The 23,958-nt window shown below is 41.5% G+C and overlaps 2 protein-coding genes across 3 annotated transcripts in view; one reads left to right on the forward strand and one right to left on the reverse strand.

The window, feature by feature from the left end:
* Positions 1-23,958, reverse strand: part of LOC108883647 (SPRY domain-containing SOCS box protein 4) — a 70,896-nt gene that overhangs the window by 16,036 nt on the left and 30,902 nt on the right. For both annotated transcript variants that reach the window (XM_018677028.2, XM_018677027.2), the window contains exon 2: positions 21,230-22,203. In XM_018677028.2, the coding sequence (XP_018532544.1) occupies positions 21,230-21,962 (733 nt within the window). In that variant the 5' untranslated portion in view covers positions 21,963-22,203. The remainder of the gene's footprint in view (positions 1-21,229; positions 22,204-23,958) is intronic.
* On the forward strand, positions 151-2,624 carry LOC108883648 (trichohyalin). The gene is made up of 2 exons (XM_018677029.2): positions 151-420; positions 815-2,624. Exon 2 carries the CDS (start codon positions 1,408-1,410, stop codon positions 1,996-1,998), a length of 591 nt encoding a protein of 196 aa, XP_018532545.1. The 5' UTR covers positions 151-420; positions 815-1,407; the 3' UTR covers positions 1,999-2,624.

Consider the following 23,958-nt stretch of genomic DNA (forward strand, 5'->3'; position numbering starts at 1 on the left):
TGCTCATCAAAACCTACAACAGTGAGTGACTCTAGTTTAACAATGATAGATGCTGACGAAAAGCTTAAATAACTCTATAAAGCAATAAAGCCTCAGACGTCAATCGCAGACTTCCTGAAAGATAGGAATCATAACAAAGTTTGATAGTTTTATGTTCCTCAGAGTCAGCAATAAAACTAGGAGGTGCTTACGTTAGAAGAGTTGATAAGAGGAAAGTGCATCAGCGCCATCAGATACTAAGTAAGTGAGGAAGACAGAGCAGCCAGCGAGACAGTACTCAAACAAGAATTTGAGTTGTAGATCATAGGATTCAGGAATCCTAGGCCATTACCGTGGAGGGATATTACACCCAGAGCCTCTAAGAATCATCCACACGACAGAATACCACAATGGGAAGCTGGAGTACACCTGGTCCTGTTGGTGAGTGTAGTTTTAACCCTGAGGTACAAATTTGTTGAATAATTTCACAAAGACTTAAGTCATAACAATTTAGTGCAATGGTTTTTCAGAATTCATTCTCTGCATTTTGAACCAACCTAACTAGTTGGCAGGACTTTGATGCACAGCAATCAGCTCTAGATTTAATCACTTCTTATGGAAACTAGAGTGAAGAGGGAAGAAAAGCAAGAAATAAGCCTAAAAATGATAGTAAATCTCAGATAATGAGATGGATATGAGTCATCTGCAGTGGAACAGTGAGTGGTTCAGATTCACTTCTTCCACTCAGCTATCTTATCGTCAGTGATTGATCAATCTATAATGAAAAGAGACAATGCTACATGTCATGTTAAAAGTTCCCCTTTCTTTCTACCAGCCTCCAAAGAACTTAGGGTTTTGCTGGTTGGTCCCAGACGGACAGGCAAGAGCTCCTCTGGTAACACCCTGCTGGGCTATGGGCGGGTTTTTGACACCAGAGGAGGTGGGACCAGCACAGCTGCCAGCTCTGTCACTGCTGGACGTCATGTGACCGTGGTGGATGCACGAGGTTGGGGTTTGTCTAAGGAGTCTGTGCCCCGAGAGGAGAAAATTGAACTACTGAGAGCATTGGATCTGTGTGGACCTGAAGGACCTCATGTTATTCTGTTAGTGATCCCTCTGCTGGACTTCACTGAACCTGAGAGGAGAGTTGTGGAGAAGAGGATGGAGATCTTGACCTCAGGAGTCTGGAGACACACAATGGTATTGTTTACCTTTGGAGACTGGCTGAGGGGACAAGGGCGAAGCGTGCAGGAGCACATCCAATCAGCGGGCCCTCCCTTACAATGGTTAATGGATAAGTGTCACTATTGATACCATGTGTTGGATAACAAGGCAGCCATCATTGGCCAGAATGAAAGACTAAAGCAGGAGGTGAGTGGAGGTAGAAGGAAACAGGAAGGGACATGGCAGAGGAAAGATGACAAAGGAATGGGAAAGAAGAACATGGAAGGTGAGGCAAGTGGGAGAAAGGAGAGAGAGCAGGAGCAGGTGCGAGAGCTGCTGAGTAAAGTGGAGGATATGCTGCAGGAGAATGGGGCTTGGCACTTCTCCCTTCACATGTACCAAAGGCTGGAGGAGGAATGGAGCCGCAGAGAGCAGCAGCTGAGAGCTCGGCTGGAGGCAGAGACCGATGTGGGAAGTGTGAGGAGAAAACAAAAGAGAGTGGAGACGAAGATAAACATGGAACTAGAGGAGGAGCAGAGGTTAGAGACTAAAGAAGAGGAGCAGGAAGGTAGCCTGAGGAAAGAGCAAGAGAAGAAGGAGGAATGTGTGGAAAGGAAGATGAAAAGAGAGGAAGCCAAAGAGGAAAGAGTGAGGGTGGAGCTCGAGAGGCAGAGCAGCGAGGAGGATGGGGGGGAAACAAGCTGTGATAGTGGAGGGGAGAAGGAGGACGAGAGGAGAGTAATGATGGACGAGGAGAGGGAGGAGAGCACTCAAGTGAAAACTGGAACGATGGCTCCATGTCGGCCTAATGGGGGTCAAAGGTTGGCCTTTAGCCCAGTAAGAAGACTTGCCTAAAGTAACACAGTCAGTCATTTTAGTCCAAGTGGACAGCTTGACTCTGAGCCAGAGGTTCTGCAACATCTGCAGTCACCAGTGACACATTTAGCCTTTCATGCGGCAACACTGATAACTCTCGTCATGTGATTACCCACTAGCAATAAACCTAAGAACAACTGCAGATACTCACAGAGAGGCCAGACTTATATTATTCTCATGGATGTTACAGCTGTTTCCTGCTCCACAGAGACCAATGCACTTAACCCTGGAAATGTTAAATGTTAAGGGGATAGTTTTACATTTTGGGACCTCATGTCTGTACTGCAGACAATGCAGACAGACAAGCAATCGGCCAGCTTATCTTAGCATAATGACTGAGAACAGGAGGAAACAGCTGGCATGAAAACAGCCCAAGTATATTAACCTCATGGTAGTGGCAAAAAAGCAAATGAGCGTAACTCCCAAAATATCAAAACTGTCCCTTGACTGCACAAGGACTGTACATAAACTGTATGTCAAGCTATTTTTTTTTCTTTTTCATGTGCTGCCAACCTTTGAAAATTGTTCAAAACTCCTATTAAGCTCCATCTAATGTTAAATTATAAATCTGCACTGCATAATAAATGAAGTCCTTTTCTGTAAAATGCCTTGTGGTTTGAATTGCTAACCATTCTGCTCTGTGGTGATTCTATTGTTGGTCACACATTCAGCTCCCATGCAGGTTTGTACTTATAAAACCTTTCGTAGCAGGAGTGCTTAAATTGGATTGGTTTTGCTACTAAAAAACATGAGGAATGTGAAGCACTGTGTGATCCCAGACCTCAGCTCTCTCCCTAATTATGTACAGTATGTTCCCAAACACAGGGGATTCTTATGAAACGTGAGAATATGCAATATTCTCTCATACTCACGTAATTAAAATCAAATTTTATTGCTTAGGGAAAGGCAGATGTGTGAAAAAAAGAAAGTGAGAGAGCAATTGTGATAAAGACAAACAGTTACTGAGCATTGAGTTTGTCATTATTCTTCTTTTATATGTTTTTGTGTTATTTGTAAAAAAAAAAAAAAAATGAGGCAATCATTTACACTGCATGCAGGTTTTTATGGCAAAGCTAAGGGACGTTTGGTCTACCACCCATTTCATTACATCTGAACAAATTGTCAATTGGCTTCAGGGAATTGCTGTCTCTCCTCGGCTGACACAGACAGTTAATCCTCATTTCTGGCTCACAGTCATGATGCCATGCAAGGTCAGTCATGTTGTAACCAACGAGGTCGGTCTCAGCGCGGGACATCAGGCAGGGCTAGAAAAGCCAGTTTCAAATGCACATAATCAGATAAAATTTAAAAAAATCCTCTCGATCCCTCAAACCGGAACAGATTCAGTTCTATCTAACTGTTCAGTAATTATAAAAAAAAGCTACCAAAATTCCCAAACACTCCAACAACAGTATTAATTTGTGAGGTACAGCAGTGAAGAAAGTGCAAACATTACATTTTGTTCTCAACAGTGTCTTGTAATTAGATATGGAAAGCTGCTGTGACACTAATTTGGTTGGAGTAGTTTTCTGTGAGTCCCCACACGTGTGCCTCTGAGAGATACAGTGTGTTTACAGGGCTTTATTGCAACCAAACACCACACCAGATGCTTTCAGCCGTCAGTTCCTCTCTGGTTTAGACAGTGTAAGCTATCAGTGAATTTATTTGCGAGTGTGTTTGGCCTGGATCAAAGCTTGCATGCATTATTCTGGATGGCGCATGATTAGGTCTGATACCAAAATATTTTTATTATTAGAGGTTGTTACGGAGCTGAACCCTTCTACTCCCTAAACCCTTGAGTGTTTATGGCTCTGACAACAAATTTTATTACACAGCTATGAGCAACAAAGTTCCTATTTAGTCATGAATAATTAATGTTTTAAAGAAATACTTAAGATTTGAAATCAAGTTGCAGAGGCTTTAACATGTCTGCATTTTCAAAGAGCTGAACAGCTTTTAGGACCTTTACGATCAACTAATTATGAATTGACCTTGGTCTTTTGTCCATAGATTTAACTCAACAGAGCTCACAAACATGTATTAACATTTAACTGGTGCCAGTGCAGCAGCGCAGTAAAGATGCCTCCCTGTTCCACAAGGTCTTTGTATTGACACGTCTGACATAACCATGAATCAGCTGGAATTTGATATCATATTATCATTTTTACTGGGCTTCATTGCGCAAGATGAAATCTTAGAACATGGTCAGGTAATACTGTAGCGTATCAATTACCAGTTTTATAGCAGCCATGAAACACACCGAGTACAAACTGTTTCATGTATTACATAATATGGGTACATTTGATTGAAGGCCAGTTGAATTAAATGCTTATGAGCAATTGGTCTTATGTAATATCACAGTGGTCAGAAGTCCAATCCTCTGTAAAAATAAAGGGGAACTAGTGTATTGTGTGAGAGTAAAAGTAATCTTATTAAATAGAGGGAATACCCATCTTGCATTGTAATGGCTTTCCCCTTCAAACAACAAGCTAATAGTAGCAGAGTGCTCTCCAAAGAGTGTATGACAGGAGCTAAAAACATCATTTTGGATCCAGGGGCACCTTTTATCTATCTGGCAACGCAACAGCTGCTTGGGGGAAGCACTTGTCACGGTTCCTGCTGTTGCTATGAGACAACTGACAACCCATTTGATTTGCAGTATTCTTTAGCTAAAAGCTGAAATATTTTTAACTTTCAGCACTTGAGCGCAAGAAATGCTCTCTGCTCAGAGAGCAGCAGCAACAGGACGCACATCAGCACGTCCGTCCCCTTGAAAGCACAAGATAAAGGGCTCAGTTGTCTGCACACAGTCCAGTAAAGCTGTAGCTTTTTGACTTTTCTCGGAAACCTGACAAAATACATTTTCCCATGAGTTTCCGTATATCTGTACAATATCAACAGTCAATGGACAATGAAAAGCTTTGGGTGAATTTACTGTTAAGCTCACGATGATAAAGTTGAATGAACCAAACACCCTTTTCCAGCACAGTGTTTACCAGTCTTCTCTGATAAAATGTGATTCTGATCCTATGTCGCAGGCCTGTTTCCGAGCATGTAGAATTATCACAAGACACTCACCACAGTTATTGAGAAACACAGTTTTACATGATAACACGACCCAGTGACCCAGTAAACTACATCTGTGACCCAGCAATTTAAACTTTAACCAGATGCAAAGATTGCACTTTTTTTCCTAACTAGTTTACACGAAACATTGTCAGCTAAAAAAATCATTGATCAGGCAACATCAGCAGAACTGGAGAACTGTTTGTGTTGGACAGTTTCTTCAGTGTGCATGCAGAATAGAGCTCAGTGCAAAGGAAAAGTCCTCTTACTACTCCTAAAAACACTCATAACAGCTCCAAATCTGCTGTTACACATTTAACACACATTTTACTGCTTTTTATGAATTGGTCTGAGTGGATGATTTAACATAAAAATAAAACAATTCAAATGTTTTTTAGGGAAACCGTCTTATTTTTTGTACTGCACATGACAACACTTGCATGTGTTAAGTACACAGGATGCTCCCTTCCTATCAACAAAGACCTCTGCCTAGTTTTTGTGTGCGTGCTCAATTTCATTGCAGAATTTGTTGTCATTTCTTTAAGTGAGGCGAGAAAGTGTGACAGTAAAACACACTGTTAAAGCCTCCCTCAACTCACTCACCCTTCCTACATTCAGGCTTACAAACAAGTCGTACACTATTCAACTTGAGACCGTCGAGGTGAAATGACCTGCAATGCAGCTACGTTCTTTGTCTATAATGATTCACTGCAAGGTGACTTCCTGCGCTCTTCCTCTACTCTGACGCACTCCATAATGGATGTCCTTACTGCATAAGTCACTTACCACACATACACACACAATTTACAACACAAGTTTTGTAACGATCAATTCTTCTTCAAAGACAAGTCACCACGAAGAACGAACATAGAAGTACACAGGGTAGAGAATAAGATCAGGTTGAGTCATAGCAGTCAACTGTGGTTTACTAGTTTATATTACAAACTAACCATGTGTAAACTGCACTGTAATGAAGATTAAACTAGGATTACAAATCTCTGACATCAGTCTCAACCCCACATTTCTTTTGCTCTCAGAAACTTCAGCGGTCAGAGTGTATGACAGAGGACAGGGCAGCAGTGTGGGGTTGGATTGGATCACTGCAGCAGCAGCCAACAGAGCGAGCTACAGTAGCTGCCTGGGCACGGAGCCTGATGGAGAGTGAGGGGACGAAGGGGTAATGTGAATTAAACAGAGAGACAGAGATAAAGTGATGGATAACTTGAGGCAGAGTGACAGATAAAACAGAGGACGCTCAGCGGGATGGAGGGAAACGGAGGACAACAGAGAGAGTGAAAGGATAAAGTGGACAAAAGAAAAGAAATCCGTGACTGTAACTTTAGAGATAAGCACAGAATAAAAAGATGTGTTTAGATGTTTGAGGGGAGCAGTACACAGGAAACACGGAAAGGGATTGGATTCTCCTGGAGATCATAACACCAGAGAAAGATAGAAAACCACTGACGGGATTGGCGCCAGCTGGTAAAGCAATATCCTCAAAGAAATGATTCACAATACTTATATTACCACCTTTCACCCTACACACTGAGCTGTGTCAGGGGATGAGAGCCTCATGTATTAAATAAAAACTGTGAGCCAGCATTAAGTTTTGAAGTTATGAAATCATGAGAGCACACAAGCAGCAGAAATAGAGATTAGTAAATTTAGACACATTCAACATTGACTTGTATAAGGAAAGTATTTTATAGGCTCTGTATGTATCTGTATTGTATTTGCTGTTGTGAATTTACCCTAATCTGACTTGTTCATGACAATATTTATGAGGGCAGTCCTTGCTGTTAAAGATGAGAGAAGAGATTTAGGCAAGGTGGATTAGCATCTCTCAAAAGCCACTTTCCCTAATGCGCCTTCATCCTTAAAATGGCAGTTTTCTGCGTCAGGGTCATGTGGGAATAGAGGCCAGAGTCACTCTTCTGTAAGAGACACGCTGCTAATTTGCCTGCTCAGAGCCCAGCAGGATTTCCACAACATTCCCAGGTAAAGCACACAGTGTATTATGAGGTTATTAAGTGTGACATTTTCACACGGCCACCCAGGCAACTCTCTCTGTAGTTTTTCACAGCGAGGTAGAGGAGGAAAAAGTCTCCTAGCAGATAAAAGGTGTATGTCCCCTTTGAGTGGATTGACACTGATCCGCTCTGATGCTCAGTTGTCGGCCAGACAGGACATCACCATTAAAAAGATGCAGATTGATATATTCTTTATCTATGTTAATACAATGTCGAGGAGGATTTAACATCTGCAGACTTAACAATTTGATGGCTGGGGTGTTTGACAAGAGGCTATGGTATGAATTTTACAAATCCCTGGATGATCATACAGTCACATCACTCTCATGTCACATAGGAACAGACGTGACATAAAGCAGTGTCACAGGTGTGACAGGGGCAAGAGAAAGTCATTCAAAGAGAAAAAAATGAATTTGCCTTTTGACCTCAACACTCGTTTTAAGTGTTAACTTTAAGTGTTTCAGAACATGAGTGAGTTGGATGATTTCATTTACCGTACATTTCCATGTAACAAGGTTAAATGACTAATAAGGTAGTTCATCGCAGGTGTTGCTTCTCAATTCAGACCTTGACCTTTAGGCCACAGCTGACTTCCCCATGTGTGGGTTGAGACGACGCATGTCACAATGTTAGAAAGTTTTCGCCTCAAAACATAATTACTCACACTTCACATATTGTGAAAGCCATGAAAAAACTGTGGGTCTTGTCTTGCCTTGAAAAAGTCACCATTGGCTCTCTTGCCTCATTTTGTTTTGAAACAGAGCGAAAGGACAGAGCAGACGGTTCCTGCTTCGAAAAGAGAACTGTGACAGAGGGCAGATTCAGCCCTGCACAGCTACTTCGGTTTGCTGGTCTCCAAAGTCACGATGTGAGAAACAGTTGGAATATTCACACTGACATCGACACTAATTGTAGACATTAGCGAAAAGTAGTCTTGTGTGCAAAATGCTTGTTCACTGCGTTTCCAAACACAAAAAACAAGCGGAAAATAAATGTCGGCCAGCTGCACACAGAGAAACAGATGGTTTGCTTTTAATCACATTTCTTGATTCTCTTTAATATTACAAACAAAATATCAAGGGGAACAATGCACAATGCACACAGTCTGGTTTAATTAGGTTCACAACATGGCAATGATCAGCATGTGTCTGTGATTCATCACAGGTCACATCAACCTGATGTGGGCTGAAATAAAAACCTGACATGCATCCCAATATTTTAATGATTTTCTGAGAATAAAAAACATCAGCCTGAGAACTGTTGTGTGTATTGTGTGACAGGTAGTGGTTTAAAGATTAGAGTGTGTTTACTTGCACTTAAGTAACCGGGTGACGGTCAGCTTTCTCTCATAACCTGATTTCATAAACAAAAAAACAAAGTTCATGTAGCTGAGGTAGGGAAGTGAGATTTTCCCAGGCTGGATTTTCCCAGCCCTGGTTTCTTGGCCATATCTACACATAACTGGATTTTTAATCAGCTCTTCTTTTTGTCATGTGCTCATGGATATGGCAAAAACTTGCTGCAGCAACGGTGCAGCACAATGAAAGGACAGCATCTTGTATCACTATAACATTTAAAATAAATAGGTAGTGACTTCAAAATAAGGTCAGGTACTGACATGCAGCATGTTGCACAGATTTACAATAACAGGTTGCTACAGTGTGTATATATATATATACATATATATATATATGTATATGTGTATGTGTATGTGTATGTGTGTATATATATATATATAAAATCAGGTACCCTGATTTCTCTGATCAACCTGGTTTCTTGTGTGCATGTAAATGCAGCGACTGACGGGGAAAATATGAAAAAGCGAGCGAGTAATGCCAGAGAGAAAGATGAGAGTGATGACACGACTTTGAATGCACTCCACCCTAAACAGCTCCTCTGAAGCTGCTTATTGGCACACAGTGGAGAACTACCCATGTGTGAAGGTGGGAAACAGAAAGTTGCTGGAAAAGACGAAGCCCGGCCTGTCAACTTTCCATGAATAGCCATATTGAGGAGAGGGGATTTTCAAGGACAACAACAAAATCCATTACATCATGTCTCTGCTCTCTGTTGTGAGGGACAGGATTCCTGAGCACTAATGCAAACCCCCTTCACCTGACCGAAGTCATGACATCATCCTTGCAAGATGTGCAAACAGGAAACGTTAAAAGAAGTGTTGTCATGGAAACAGTGCAATGTGTCCTCAACGGGAACAGATGGATGCAATTCAGAGTGAGTTCACAGACAGACTTTAGTTCCCCTTCATGTGTCACAGGAGAGACAACAGTCAGAAAACGGCAAAGTCGAAGAGAAAGATACAAGCTCTACAGGTGCCTGGAACTGAACTCCTCGTTTGTAGTGAAATAACACAGTGTTCGCTGCCAAAACTGAAAACACACACTAGAGTCACAAAAATAAGGGAAGTGAACAAAGTATCAGTTGAATAAATCAGGCGAGTTTCATTCACCGGGGAGAAGAACGACAAAGAGAGAGAGAAGGAGAGACCTTTAAATAGAACTGAATCCATGAGAGGACACAAAGGAATCCAGCCTGTCAGTAAAGTGGTAATGTCAGGAGGCCAAATTGAAGTGTTGATTAGAGGCCGATATTACAGCTTCCTGAACAAAGAGCGAAGGAGACAGAGATTTTTTTGGGGGGTGGGGTGGGGGGGTTATCTTGCTTTCATTCATTACTGCTCTCATTCATTATGGAGACGCCGAATGATTGGATCGCCCTGTTCATAATACTGAACCTGAGTGTGTTGGTGGCGGATTTAATAAATGAAAACAACGACGTTCTGAATCACCAAACACTTCAGTATCAAGAACATTTTCCTTTTCAAAAGCATTTATTCTGCAGTTACATGCCACGGTGTTTTTTCAGCGCGTGTCGAACAGGTGCTTTTTCTCCATTTCTATCTTTGTAAACACCCTCATACAAAGAGGGCTGTTGTGTCTAGGAAAAGCATGGCTCACAATCATAGTGGCTGAGTTAAACATGGGATTTATGCGTTTGTAAAAAAAAAAAAAAAAAAAAGCTGATTTCAGCTCCTAAGCTTTCCTCACTTGCATAAATTTCTCTGAATCTCTAGTGGCTGGTGTTGTGATGCATAACTGACTGAACTGAAATGGATCCATAAAAATGGTTTTACTGCCGTTTACAGTGTATTTTTGGAAATTAATTGCATTCAAATGGGTCTCCAACAGACTGACCTGCTATTATAAATGACACAGAGGTAATACCACAGTACAGTATATGCAATATTTTTCCACCAGTACTTATGTATGACATATCTGCACACTGGGTGGAACAGATGAGGGGAAATGCATCGGCTCTGACAGAGAGGCGGGGTAAGTGGGGCAATAATCAGGTGTGAAATTACTCTAGTTTTCTTTCTGTGGTAATTCAGTCCGTCCCTCGTCTTCTCTTCACTCTCCCAAAGCAGAGTCATTTCTGCTAAAAGATCTACTAGCAGGGCTTTTAATACACATACTGTACAGACAGGGCAGTTGGGAAATGTCAGGTCAGGTCCCTCAGGTATGACACTGCTCCCAGGAAAGCACCAGATTTTATACATTTTCTCTTATTCTTCTCATACATATACTTTTAGTCCATTTTCATCCCTTCATCCTCTTCACCCCATCTCCATCCATCCCTCCTTTTCTGTGTCTCTGTAGAGTTTTTATATAATTATGTTAATGTGAATAATAATGTATTAAATTATGGATGCTAAATGGAAATTAGACAAAAATAGTCAACTAAAAAAATGATGCAATGTAGAAATATTCCGATTTTGCCCTGTAGGTGTGTTTCTGATGTTTTTTTTTTTTTTTACTCAACAATAAAAAACTTTGGGCAAAAATATTCACTTGACAGTTGGTGACTAAGCCAGCAGGCCTGATGGTGTCTGGCAGCAGCCCAGCAGAAAGCAAACAGTAGATTTGGTGTTGCACATGGACTCCTTGGACAGTAACAGCAGGTTTGGCATGGAGAAAAAAATGCATATGCTAGACACAAAAGCCAAACTAATAAGCTCTGTTGCTGCAAAGGAATATATCAATGTTGTCTAAAGTAAAAAGGTTTAACACACTGTATCTCACACTGAATACTGTCTGAGAGAGACAGGCCTAAAAAGAAGCTGCTGTAACAGATCACACTAATTGTTCTGCAAACCTACGTTATTGTGCTCATTTAATAGATAGCAAAGACCACAATCTTCTGTATAGTGCTATTGTTTGCAGTAGAGCTAAACACACTCATAAAGAGCAACAATGCTTGAGAGACAATTTAAAAATTTCAAATTAAGATGCACAATCTAAATGACAAACTGACAAAAATAGAGATGATGAGATGCACTTGTTTGGTTCAGAGATTTGAATGACTCTAATGGAGAGTGAAATAGCTTAATTAACGGCATCAGATGTAATGTAAGACAAATACACTACACAAAAATATTTTAGAACACTAAATAAAGTACAACATGACTCTATGAGAATGTTACTGTAACACATCATAGAGCATCTGATCAGTAAATACAAGAGCCCTGTTTATCTGCTCACTAAACTTCCATATCTGATTAGTGAGCTGTTCCTTTAAACTGGAAAAAAAAAAGGTTTCCTAGTTAATGAGTGAGAGAAGGGGGACCAAATAATACATTTCTAAATGTACTGTCTGTGTTGTACGAAAACCTCCAGCACCCAGCTTTTAATATCTGCCAGGCACTCAGGTGAAGGTGTTGGCAGTCAGGTTGCTATAGAGACAGCTATATCTGTGAGTCCCTGTTGTTACAATGCCTCTGGTTTCCTGGGCAGGATGTAAATTTAATCAGGAGTTAATCTAGAATAAATCGTCCTGGTTTAAAAAGTGGTTTTCTGAGATTTTTTTTTTTTTTTTTCAATTCATTTGTTATTGACATTGTGTCATGTAGTAAATTAAATAAGATTAAGGTCAAACACCTGTGCTAGTGCTCATTAGTAGAGGCAAGTGCATGTTGCTCTGGCCTCGGGGTGCTTGTAAAAGCTGGAATGGATCAATAAAAGCCCATTAATGTGAGCAGACAGTAGATAAAACAATAGAAGCAGAAAGAAAAGAAAAACAGAAAAAAGCCAGTAGTGTGTACCCACCACATCACTGGCTATAAACAGAGGGTTTCTATAGTTCATGAGTAACTCTAATCTTCCTTTAGGGAATTGGTTGAGTTAATCTAAAACCAGCTTAAATCAAAGACTGTCCCAAGCCATGTCTCTTAAACTTCACTTAATTAATCTGCAAATCAGTCTAAAATTTGAGAGCTGAACCAGGTCAGCGTGGCACCTGTAATACTGACCCACGGCTTTAGATGGTCAATTAAAGTGAAATATCGACAGCTCTGACAGAATAAAATCCGGTTGCCCCGGCAAGGTCATCTGCTTTTTTTATTTCAAGGACACTTTCTCAAGCACAGAACAGATCACTCCAGTCTTTCTCTTCAGCTTAAAATTAAACATTAGCGTCGGGTTGATTGTTGTGAGATCTGGTTCAGACATTCCTGGCCCAGAGAGTCCTCATGACTTTGGTGTTCATAATATTTTTCCTCTAGTGCCACTATGAGGTTGACATTTTCAATTTTAGAGTTCATATATATTTTTAGTCATAGTATAAAGAGTAACAGTTGGCCTTGGATTTGTTGTTGTTGTTGTTGCAATACCATGGGTGGCCACTGGGACAAATCAGCAGCAATGCTGAGGGGCAGCTCGGTATTGATACATTCATGATGCTAACACTGTTATTGTGAGCATATTAGAATGCTAATATTAGCTTTTAGCTCAAAGAATGGCTGCATGCAGCCTCACTGCTAGGTCCTGTTGAGCTATTGATATATATTGATAAACAGAATTTCATATGTGCCTGAAGATTTTGATGATTTCTTCATATTAAAATCAAAAATGATGCTTCTTTATGTGAATCAACTACATAATGTGTATTTTAAAACAATAATTCATATTCCATCACTTCACTAATCAGTCTAAGCTTCGCCCTGCAGCCTTACATTAGCACCCCATTTCTCCACTGCCCCACTCCTCTCTGAGCAGCCCTACCCCTTCAGTCCTCCATCACCTGTTATTTCAGGTGATCGCCACAGACCTGACAACAGTCAATTCACATGATTTTCAACTTACCCATCGCTCACTCTTTGCACCTCTCATCTTCTTCATCTCTAATGTCTCACTTTTCAATCTTTGTCTTTTATTATCCTGTCTCTGTCACTCTTCATTCTGGCTGCCACGCTTTGATTCGTGATCGTTCTCACACCTCACTGCTGCCTCTGTCTCATTGTCTATGTATTTTGGTTTATTCGTCTTTTCACATTCTCTCCATTTGGGCCTCTTTTTCCTCTTTACTCACTCTTGTTCATTTATTCATGCCCTCTTCTTTCAGAAAACATCTTTCTGTTTTCCTGAAAACTCTTTCAGTGATAAGTGATACTTTTCAGGCTTTCTGTTTCATATATGTTTCTCTGTTTGTCTTTCTACTTCTGCATGTTATCAGTTTCTCCACTCTTCTCTGACTCTTTGTCTTGCTTTATTTTTCATGTTTTCCTTTGCCTCTTTTCCCCCTCTCCTCTGTTCATCTCTGCTGTTAAATATTTGATTACGAGCCTACTGACATGACACGACTGTTGCCTGCTGGGGCTGAGGGTGTTTAGATCTCAGAGCAGAGGATGATGAAGGAAACATGCGGCACTTTCAAACATATATCTGAGCCTTTTCTGTGTCACATAACCTTGTAGTGCAGTTTCAGAACAGCCAATCGCAGACAATTCTGTAATACTGTCTCAAGAGCGAGGCTGCAGAGCACAATTACAAAGACATCCAGAGGCATCCATCCGACAACATGACATTAAATTTGAGGAGAATATTAGTTGATGTAGCGTCAACTCAGACATTTTGCTGAAGCTACTAAGTAACTGTGTAGGCACTGTGAATTAGCCACTGTAAGCATTTAAACAATTAGCATCTGTAATGTGCTTGGTGTAGTTTATAGTGCAGGTGCAAACACTAATTGCTCTCTCACGTTTAGGTAAGTGCGGACTGGAGTTTGTGTTATGCAACCCGAACTTAACTGAAATAAACGTGTGTGCTCAAGGCACTCAAAATCAGGATTGGTTGGTGCAGGAAAAACACATAGTATATATACCTTTCTTTGTGTGCCTGTACAATGCGTGGGCTCCAGTGAGGTTGCTGCTGATGGCTTGTCTAAATGTGCAGGAGCCAACACTTCAGAGGAACAAACAAGAAAGAGAAAAGAAAGCCACCCAAAGAAAGACAAGCACGCTCATGTGACAGCGAAAAAGCAGAGGGAGACTAATCAGGGAAGCATAAAAAGCAGAGTGCAAGCCCGAGGCCAGCGGCTAAGTTAAGCTAAAGGACTAACCTACTGACCCACATATCTCACAGCCAGCAGTTAGTGTGAAACTCTAGCTTGTTAACTGCCAGGCTTCCACTAGAAAGCTGAGTCACTGCGCCCTACAGGAAGATTCATAATTCAAACACTGATGAACATACTGTACCTGTAATGGAACAAAGTGAAACTCAATTGCACAAACCAAGCAGAGCTGAACTGAACCTAACCTTGCGCACAGAAACAGTCATTAAAGGATCAGTTCACCAAAATCAAAACATCTCCTCACTCACCACAAATTACGTCTAAACATACAGACGGTTTCGATGCTATGTGCTACAGAACAGGAACTGAAAAATTACTTTGAAGAGCTCAATGGCAAAGCATTTTTACAGGAACAATTACCCCACAGTTATACAGGATAATCCACAGATATCCCTGTGGACAGTTTTTTTTGGAACTATTTCTTCAGTAAAAAGCAGTAATAGGGTTATTTCTGGAAGGACATGTTGCTGTTGAGTTTTCCTAATGTCATTTTTCAGTGCTTTAAGCGGCACAAATTACATTTTTTCACCTTCATTGTACTGCAGTGGCGGCAGACGTCTGAGAGATGATTATCTCAAAGCCTCCGCAGATAAAACCAAAAATATCTGCATGACTTACTATCACGAGGGGCAACTGAGCAAATTTACCCCAAATTCCTAACTAGAGGAAAAACTACAATAATCATTACAGAAATTATAGAAAAGATAAACATTATTAATGCACTGGTGAGCTGATATATTGTATCAGTAAGAAAAACAAAGCCAGAGAACTCAGTTTCTTTTCAGATAAGTCAAAGAGAGTTTTGTTTCTCTAACAATGATAGCATGAACTTCACTGAGCTTTTATGCTGGCACATCTGTAAGAAGAGAGTATGCTAACACAAAATAATGGCTGTAGTAATTGTTTGCTCAAATGGACAACTGGTATCAGGCTGAATAGCCAGAATTGAGAATAGGTTTTATCAAAAGTGGCAGAATTCACCATTCCCACCATGGGTTCAAATTCCCTAACTACAGAATGTTTGGCTGTAAACAGTGGCACCAGTTGATCATCTGTTGTGTTAACCTGAACTTGCTGTTATCAAGTTAACGACCGCAGGTGTCACCAAATCAGCCAGGACTGAAATCTTAAGGACAGCAACCAACAGGTGTAACGTGACTTAACTCCACAGCTAAAACTGGATGTACTCTACAGGGAAGAACAACATAACATAACATGACAAGACTGACCGACCATACTGAAGTGAACTAAAGCATGGGACCTCTGGGTGCTTTGGCCTTCATGTAAACAAGCCGGTCATGAATGGATCTCAGTTTTCTGTAGTCTTGGTGAATGGGTGGCTACATGCGGCAGCGGCAGCAACTGGTTTAGCTCTGACCTGGAGTGTGTAAGCTCATGTGATGCAAACTAAACAGTAGGGAAGAGGGAGCGAGGTCAGAGCGTCAGGCTGGCTTACAGGAGGGAAAAAAAAAAAGAAAAAGTGGGTCACTTCTCATTGACAGAACTGCTGGAATGTGATGCCTGAATGAGCCTGCAGTTGTGATTTTAACTATGAAGTATGAATTAATCCCTGCCAATGAAAACGCAGCGTCAGTGTTTGTGTCTGCCTGCTGCAAATGCCACATTTCTTTCAGCACATACTTGGAAGTCCGGCCCTTTTATGTGTGTTTATCGTTTTTCACACAGTGCAGTTGAAACATAAGGACATAGAGTGACGATGCAGGAACGTGGGTGTGTTGCAATGCAGTTCTGAAACTTTTCTGAAAATATGACAATTTCCCTTCCTGAGTCGGCTCAGGATCAGCTGAGTGTTGGTGTCACGCTGCCTCATTCACATCATCCCACACAACTGCGCAGCTCTGCTAGCTCTCTACTCTCAGCCCTTATTGTTCAAACCCTCCCTCTTGCTGCCTTTGTATTCTGGCTCCATCCCTCTCCTCATAAAACTTCAGTATGTTCGCTGCTACTTTTAGATCTTACCCTGCTTTTACTTATTCTCACTGCTGTTACTCTCTCCGCCAGTGTTTCTTCCATTCTGTCGCTCTCCTTGTCATCTTTCATACTTGCCTTCCCTTCTTTTCAACCCAACTTCACCGTTCCACACTGGGGTTTTTTTCCCCTCTCTTCAATCCCACAACGTTGAGACTGTAATGATTGATCCTGTCATCCGGTCAGCTTATCTGTCTGTGGCTGAAAGTGGTTTTGCTGGTGAATCATATCACAGCTGCTGGATAAAGCACCATTAATGTAAACAACAACAACAAGCGCTGACATTAGCTTCACCACCAGAGTGTAAAAAAGAGTCTTAGATGTAATCCTTTAACTGAAGTAAAACAAGTCTCCTTAATTGGATTTATAAGGTCTTCACATGATAACAGCGATGTGTGGACAACAGTGAGTTCTGATGATTCAGAAAGGGCCTGAAATTATGTTCTGGGTGGCTTGTGTATTAGCTGATAAGGAAGGCAACATTAAACTGCCAGATTTTGCAATGGAGTTTGATGTGATGCGCACTTGAGTACAAAGAGAAAAGAGAGGAAGAAGAAGAGAAAGAGAGGAAGTGGCACATATTAGGGGTGAAGCTAAGACAGCTCCCATTGTAGCAAATCAAAGCACCGCTAATTGGTACAATTACAGAGACAGGACAAGAGAGAATACAGAGCTGAGTATGTGTGTGTGAGAGAGAGAGGGAAACAAGCACACATTTGACAGAAGCAGATGAGAGTGTGCTTCAAGGTAAAATAAATTAGTTACACATGTTGTTTATGTAATGTAGCAACAACTAAGTGAAATATACTCAATCTAGCAAACAAGGATCTGCTCACTTCTAGATGGAAGAGGAGGAATTCTTTGAAGTCAGAGCGCTGGAAGGATGAATAATTTACGTCACATTTACAGTATAATGCAGTTTGAACCTCACTCAGCATTTATTTGCATTAGCGCTTATTACACCGACTTAACTGACCCTGATTGCTTTGTGTGATCCTCCCGAAACTACCACGAGTCAGGAGTGCTGCTGTTTTATGTCTCACTGGTGTGTGTTGTGTTACTGCAGGACTGGGAGCAATGATCTGAGGTGGAGCAAAGTGATGATCAACGGCTCGTGGCGCAGCGACGCCTGAGCCGAAGCGATGAGAAAAACAAACAGTTTGTGGCAAGGAGACGTCGCACCTATAAATCTCTTTTTAATACCCCGCAGTCATGTTGTTTCCCCTCACAACAATAATTCACAAACAATCCAATAGTCGCTTCTCATAGGAAGGCCTGTTAGATAAAGTCATTACCGAACTACCAAGAGGATTTTTCATGACCAGACACACACACACGCCCATAAACACACACAAAAGATTTATATGTTACACTTATTAAGGCGCACGCACACGTTTCACAAATGACACGCTAAGCAATTACAATGAAAAAAAGCAACATAAGACAGCTGATACAGTGTCTGTAGTCTAGCTGACCACATACAGCTGGTTTGCCATTCACACCCTCTTGCACACTTACAGGAGGGCAGCAATTATGACTTAATTCTCACTATCTGAGTCATCTGCGGGGCAGACAAGCCGATTCAGTTCAAAACAGATATTGAACGAAGCCGCCAAACAGACTGTAATCATCCCCTGTTTGCCCACTCTGCAACTAAGAGAGCGCACTCGAGGCTATTTACTTCACCTCTGAATGAAATCTGGTGATATTACTCTCACCACAGTCATTGTTTCAGATCCAGAGCAGCAAGTGGAGCGCTAATAACCTAAAAAGACCTCTCAGCTACGAATGTGGTTATGTGTGAATGGAATAAGAAAGCAAAAGCATTGTGTCAGATCTGGTGGTCCAAGTGGATTTCCCCCACCTGAGGCCTGTCTCTCAATAACGCCTTTGTCTCCGTCTGTCTGTTCACTCACATACACATGATTTCATTTATTGTGTTTATGAACCTTGGAGTGCATAGTTGCATAATAAGGTACCTTTTTAGACTTTTAGATTTCTAACAGGGGACAACAGTTTTAAGGCCTGGTAACACCACTGTGTGGCGAAATCAGTTAATTCTATGATCAGTGATTCATTCAGGGGGGTGAAGTGAATCCACAAAAATGTTTGCATGGTGTCAACTTTGACTTGTGAACTCACACTGTTGACCATCAGCAAGCCCTCCCACCAGTGTTGACATTTAACAGGAACAGAAAGTCAGAGGGTCCAAAACAGAGGAAGCTATTGTAGCGTATTAGCAGTGTTTCACCATCCACTTTTTAGTAACTGTTGTATGTCTGGGTGTAAACAACTCCACAGGGGAGGAACAGTTTGTGGACAGTTGTAAGACAGGAATTGACTGTCTTTAAAAAAACTGTGTAAAGTTTAGAAGGCATTAGAAAGATTCCAGATTCCAGCGTTTAGCTCAGCAACAACAGTAAGTGAACTGGCAGCCCTACAATTAGTCCACATGTCACCAAGCCCAGAGAACTAAATATTTTGTGCAGACACTCAGGTTAATGCCACTGTGCCATTTTCTGCCGTGACAAGGCCTTTACTCCTTTTTTTTTTTTTGATAAACTGTTTTATATTTTGATCAAATACGTATATTTTAAATTTCCTGCTGCCTCCAAGTCTGTCTCTTGCTCATACACACATATCCTCCTTTTCTCCATTTACTCCATCTTTTCCTATTTCTTCAGATACACCTATCAGGATAAGCCTTTCAACCTTCACTCCCCCCCCCCAATTTAAGCTTTGCACATTTTCAACAGTGAAACCTCATTTCACAGCATGAAGTCTGTATGCTTGTAGAGTTGGGGGCTTTGAAGAGACTCAATACTCTCCATATTCTCCTAGGTGGTCCATCACTCGCCGTGAAATCCAGCAGATGGGTCCATAAATAGAAAATGGCTAAAGTGAGGTGCTTTCAACAGCCAAAGTATGTACTTTGAACTGAGCCTGAGTGTAGAGATTACCAAACATGAAGGAGGAACTGAGAAATTCAAGTCTTAAAATCCAGCAAAGCGTTTTTTTGTTTTCATTCTGATTCGTATTCTAGCCGACCAGCTGCAGTTTTAAGAGCAAAACATCCAACCTGAAACCGGGGTGAGCAACATTACCTATTTTTAATGGTTTAAAAACAGGCTCTTAATGTCACAGTGACCCATGGGAGCAGAGAATGTCTAAGAAATTTGAGGAGAAAGAGAAATCAGACACAACAAACTACAGAGAGAGATGGGTTTCCTCTCAGTTTTCTGCTGGGTAACAGACAAAAACACTCCCTGTTGTGATATCAAATAACACCCATGGGGTTCTGCAAACACAGGGGGAGGGAGATGGCCAGAGTCAGATCATAAGGCATGTTTTCATAACACACACTTTCCCTTCCTGGCAGGTGTGTGTCCATGTGTGTAGGTGTCCATGATGTGTGTCTAAGATCTCTTCTAACAAGCTCTTCAAAGAGTCGGTGTTTAGGACTGAGAGGGAAGGAAAATCCTGCCTCTCCTCTTGTATCACACACATGTAGACAGACAGAAGTACTGGAAAACAATCCAGAGTCTCCTGAGAACAAGACATAGCATTTTCAAATACCTAAACCCAAAGCATGCAGGATAACATCCAAACTGCTCTTTTTTAACTCCTCTCCCTCTCGTGTTCACTAAAATGCACAGCTGGTTTATACAGACACAACAGCTTCTTGGTTCTACAGCAAGATGTAATGTTGCAATCTCAGACTATTTAGTGCAGAGCCAACTCTTCTACCTGTGATAGTGAACCAAAAACTTAGAACTACAATAAACGTATAATTGAAACAGCCAAAATAACAGTGTTGATACCTAGAGGTGCCATGTGCGAGACTACCTGTGAGGATGTAATTACCTCAGGTACCTAGCCCAAGAACTGCCCAATAATATTAAACTCAGTAATGAGTCTGAGAGAAGCTCCAATGGGGACAAGAGAAAATTAACTTTGCATCCAGTAGGTCAGTTCCTGTGGCTTTAAAGTATTAGTGTTATAATGAACTTAAGTCAGAGCAGAGGTCAGCCATGAAGTATGTTATCCTCTTGTTTCCTGAGGTCAGCAACATGCCTACAGATGTCCTCTATCAATACTTAAACGTCCAGTAGAAAATAACTTCCATCTTTTACAACTGAACTAAGCAGAAATCTCAGATTCACAATGATTAATGACTTTTCTCACATCTTTGCTGTTCAGCTTGAAGTAACGCTACTGCATAGAGAATATTTCTATAATAAAATGACCACACACCACATGATGATGACTCACGATGAGTAATTAAACCACCGCCTATTGTCATCGCTACCTTCAATACTGCAGAGCACAATGATTTTCTGTCTTGCCACTGTTGTCAAACTAACTTTCGCCCAGTTTGCTGCCAAACAAAGGATGTCAAATACACAACCTCTGAGTTTACAGAGTTACACGACAAATTTCAAATCTTACCACAACCTGAGATGTGTGGTGAAATGTCATCATAAGACTGGGCTACCACGGCCTGTTTCCTGTTCTGGCATTGACAGCCATTTAACTATGGCTCTGACATATTGGAGGATCATTCAGCAGATACATTTGATTTCACATTATATGCTTTTCCCTAACATCCTAACATATATTTAAAGAGAAGTCTGTATTGAGTACTTTCTTTCAGTACTCAATCATGCCCAAATGTAGTTAGTGTAGTATATGTTACTTACGATCCAAGCCGTTGATGTACTTCATGGATATCTCACAATGTCCCCACACAGCACTGACGATGGGATACAACTTCTTGCCTTTCAGCCCTCTAAACGCCACTCCTAGATACTGTCCGTCCACCATGAAGCTCAGGGTCCCTTCATCCATGTCCAGAATCACTAGCAGAGAGTCCGGCAGGGTGAATGACTCGTCCGGCTCCAGGAAACAAGGGTAAGACGGCAGCGAGCTGTGGGCCCGGTTCTTACTGTCGTGGTAGAGCCGGTTACGTCCCAGATCCCAGCCCCAGGACTCACTGTCCGACCCCACCAATGCCGTGTACCCAACAGAATGCAAAGGAGCTTCTGAGGTCGCCACCCCGACCACAGCATGGGTGCCTCGTTGCCGGGAGGGCCAGTGGATCCTCCACACATGGAGACCCCTGGTGTATCCAACCCGCCCCCGGATGCAGTCCGTGCTCTGAGCAACTGGGTGGCGGTGAAATGTCAACTTATCGTCCTCTTTGATGAAGATGTTGAGCGAGCGGTCATCTGGATTCCATGCGTGACGTAGCTGGGTCTCTAGTCCAGAGCATGGCATGTCCAGCAGGAGATCCAGCCGAGGAGGTTTGGAGAAATCTGGGCCCCTCAGCTCCGGGTGCTGCCGGCGATGAGCTGAGGGCCGGTATGATGGGGAGCCACCGCTTTCCCCACGACCATCTACCGATTTAATGCCACCAGAAATCTTCTGACCCATGGTTGCGATGGAAGGGTTGACAGAAAGGAAGGGGAAGGGAGGGTGAAGGGGGAGAGGGTGGTGTTTGTGCAGGTGGGTGCTGCGCTGCGTGGAACTCAACGTTACCTCATCAATGCGGTGGAGCTGAGAGAGAGTTATTAACTGGAGAGTGGTGGAGGGAGATGAAGGTGATGAATGAAAGACGTGTGTGATCTGGTTTCATACCACAAATGTCTTCAGAAAGACAGAGTGGGTGCCGCTCCTGTTGAGAGAAGGACCAGAGGAAAAAAAAAGATTAGAAAATAGGTATTAACCTCCTGTAATTGTCAATCACTACTAGTTTTCAGCAAACTATGGTCTCAGGACTGAAGTAGAAAAAGAAGAGGAGATTCACAGAGAGATGATGATTGAGAGAGAAAGGAAAAAAGCAGAAGAAAGACAATGGCAAGTGTTGGCAAACTCCTTGTTTCACAGATTTTGTGTGGCTTTGTTTTGATGGGAATAAACAAAGAACAGGATGATAAAACACACACACACACACACACACACACATATTTCCTCTGACTCATCCTGCATCCTCCCTGCAAACCCATGCGCCAGCACCAATACATGCATGCAGCCTCTCCAAACACTCCCCAGTTGTACAACATTGCCCAGATCTGAGGTTGGCTCGCTCTCATTTAGGTAATGTAATTTTAATGAGTATAGCCTGAGTTTGCAGAAATATCAACACAACATGAGGGAAACAAAAACACCAGGTAATAATTCATCTGCAATCCTTTGTGCAACAGAGTTGAAAAAGTCAGCCTGACTCAAGCTTACCCTCACACTTTAATGACACTGTAGATAGCATGCATGAGTACAACATACAGTTTGTGTTCCTGTGTTCATTTACACCAAATATCCAATTTCTAGTAAGCAATAACTGTTGTTAATATTGTGGTTTTATTTTTAGAACAGAATTTCCATTTTTGAGTCATTTTCAGTGTAGTATGTTAGTTTCCAGTGTGGGTGTTGGAGTTTTAGTTTAGTTTTTAATCAGTTTCTTTTTAATTCACTTCTGGTTTTGGTTTATTGGGTTAAAGATGACACAGTGTTGAAAAGAACAGATCATACATTTTTGTATGTTCACTTTCAATTTATGGTGAATACAATTATGTTAATAAAAATAATCTTTCTTATCTCATTTAGTTAACACACACAAAGAAAATGACAAAGTTTGATAAATAGAAAAATTACTTGATTTTGTAATTTAATCTCAAAGATGGTCTCATACACACACACATAGCTCTGTGTGGTTTAACTGACGTAGTGACCTCTTCCAGGAATGGCAGCTGGTGCTTCCTCTTCACAGGAAAAGAGTCAGTCACACCTCGTACAGACAGGGAAGTGAATGACGAAACTCTCTGCATGTCTCACATATCTGCTGCCTCTCCCGCCACAAACCGCAAAGCATTTATTTTTATGTGTTTGCTGAACTGATGCTTGTTCTGGTAATGCTGTCTAACACCTCAATAGGAGTGAGTGATGCACAACTTATTATTCACATGTCAATACTGCACTGCCTACAGATAAAACAGATACCGGAGGTCAAACCTCAGCTGTAAAAAAGTATTGTCTCAGTCTATACATGAAATTGTTACTAGAAAGCCAAAGATATTGAGCCAAACACACACTTCAAAAAGTTCATCTTAAACCAAGGCCACTGTTTGTCTTCCTTAAAATGTAAAGTGTAGTAAATCTAATATAAAGAGATGTGCAGTGTATTTATTTTTAACCACAAATGGATGACACAAGCACAGGTATTCCCACTAAGAGAGTCAGCCACCGTAACTCAGACTGAGGTCATACTGTAATTCTGTGTAAACCCCCCCACCCACACACACACACACACACACACACACACACACACACACACACACACACACACACACACACACACACATCTCTTGATTCTCTCTTTCTTTTGCTGTGAATGAGGTAATGGCAGCTGGCAGCCAGTGTGTGCCACCATCTA

Source organism: Lates calcarifer, linkage group LG4 (genome assembly GCF_001640805.2).
Source record: "Lates calcarifer isolate ASB-BC8 linkage group LG4, TLL_Latcal_v3, whole genome shotgun sequence".
NCBI classification, from domain to species: domain Eukaryota; kingdom Metazoa; phylum Chordata; class Actinopteri; family Centropomidae; genus Lates; species Lates calcarifer.

Coding starts and splice junctions, on each gene's coding strand:
- LOC108883648 (XM_018677029.2), top strand. CDS start 1,408: ATGGGAAAGAAGAACATGGAAGGTGAGGCAAGTGGGAGAAAGGAGAGA.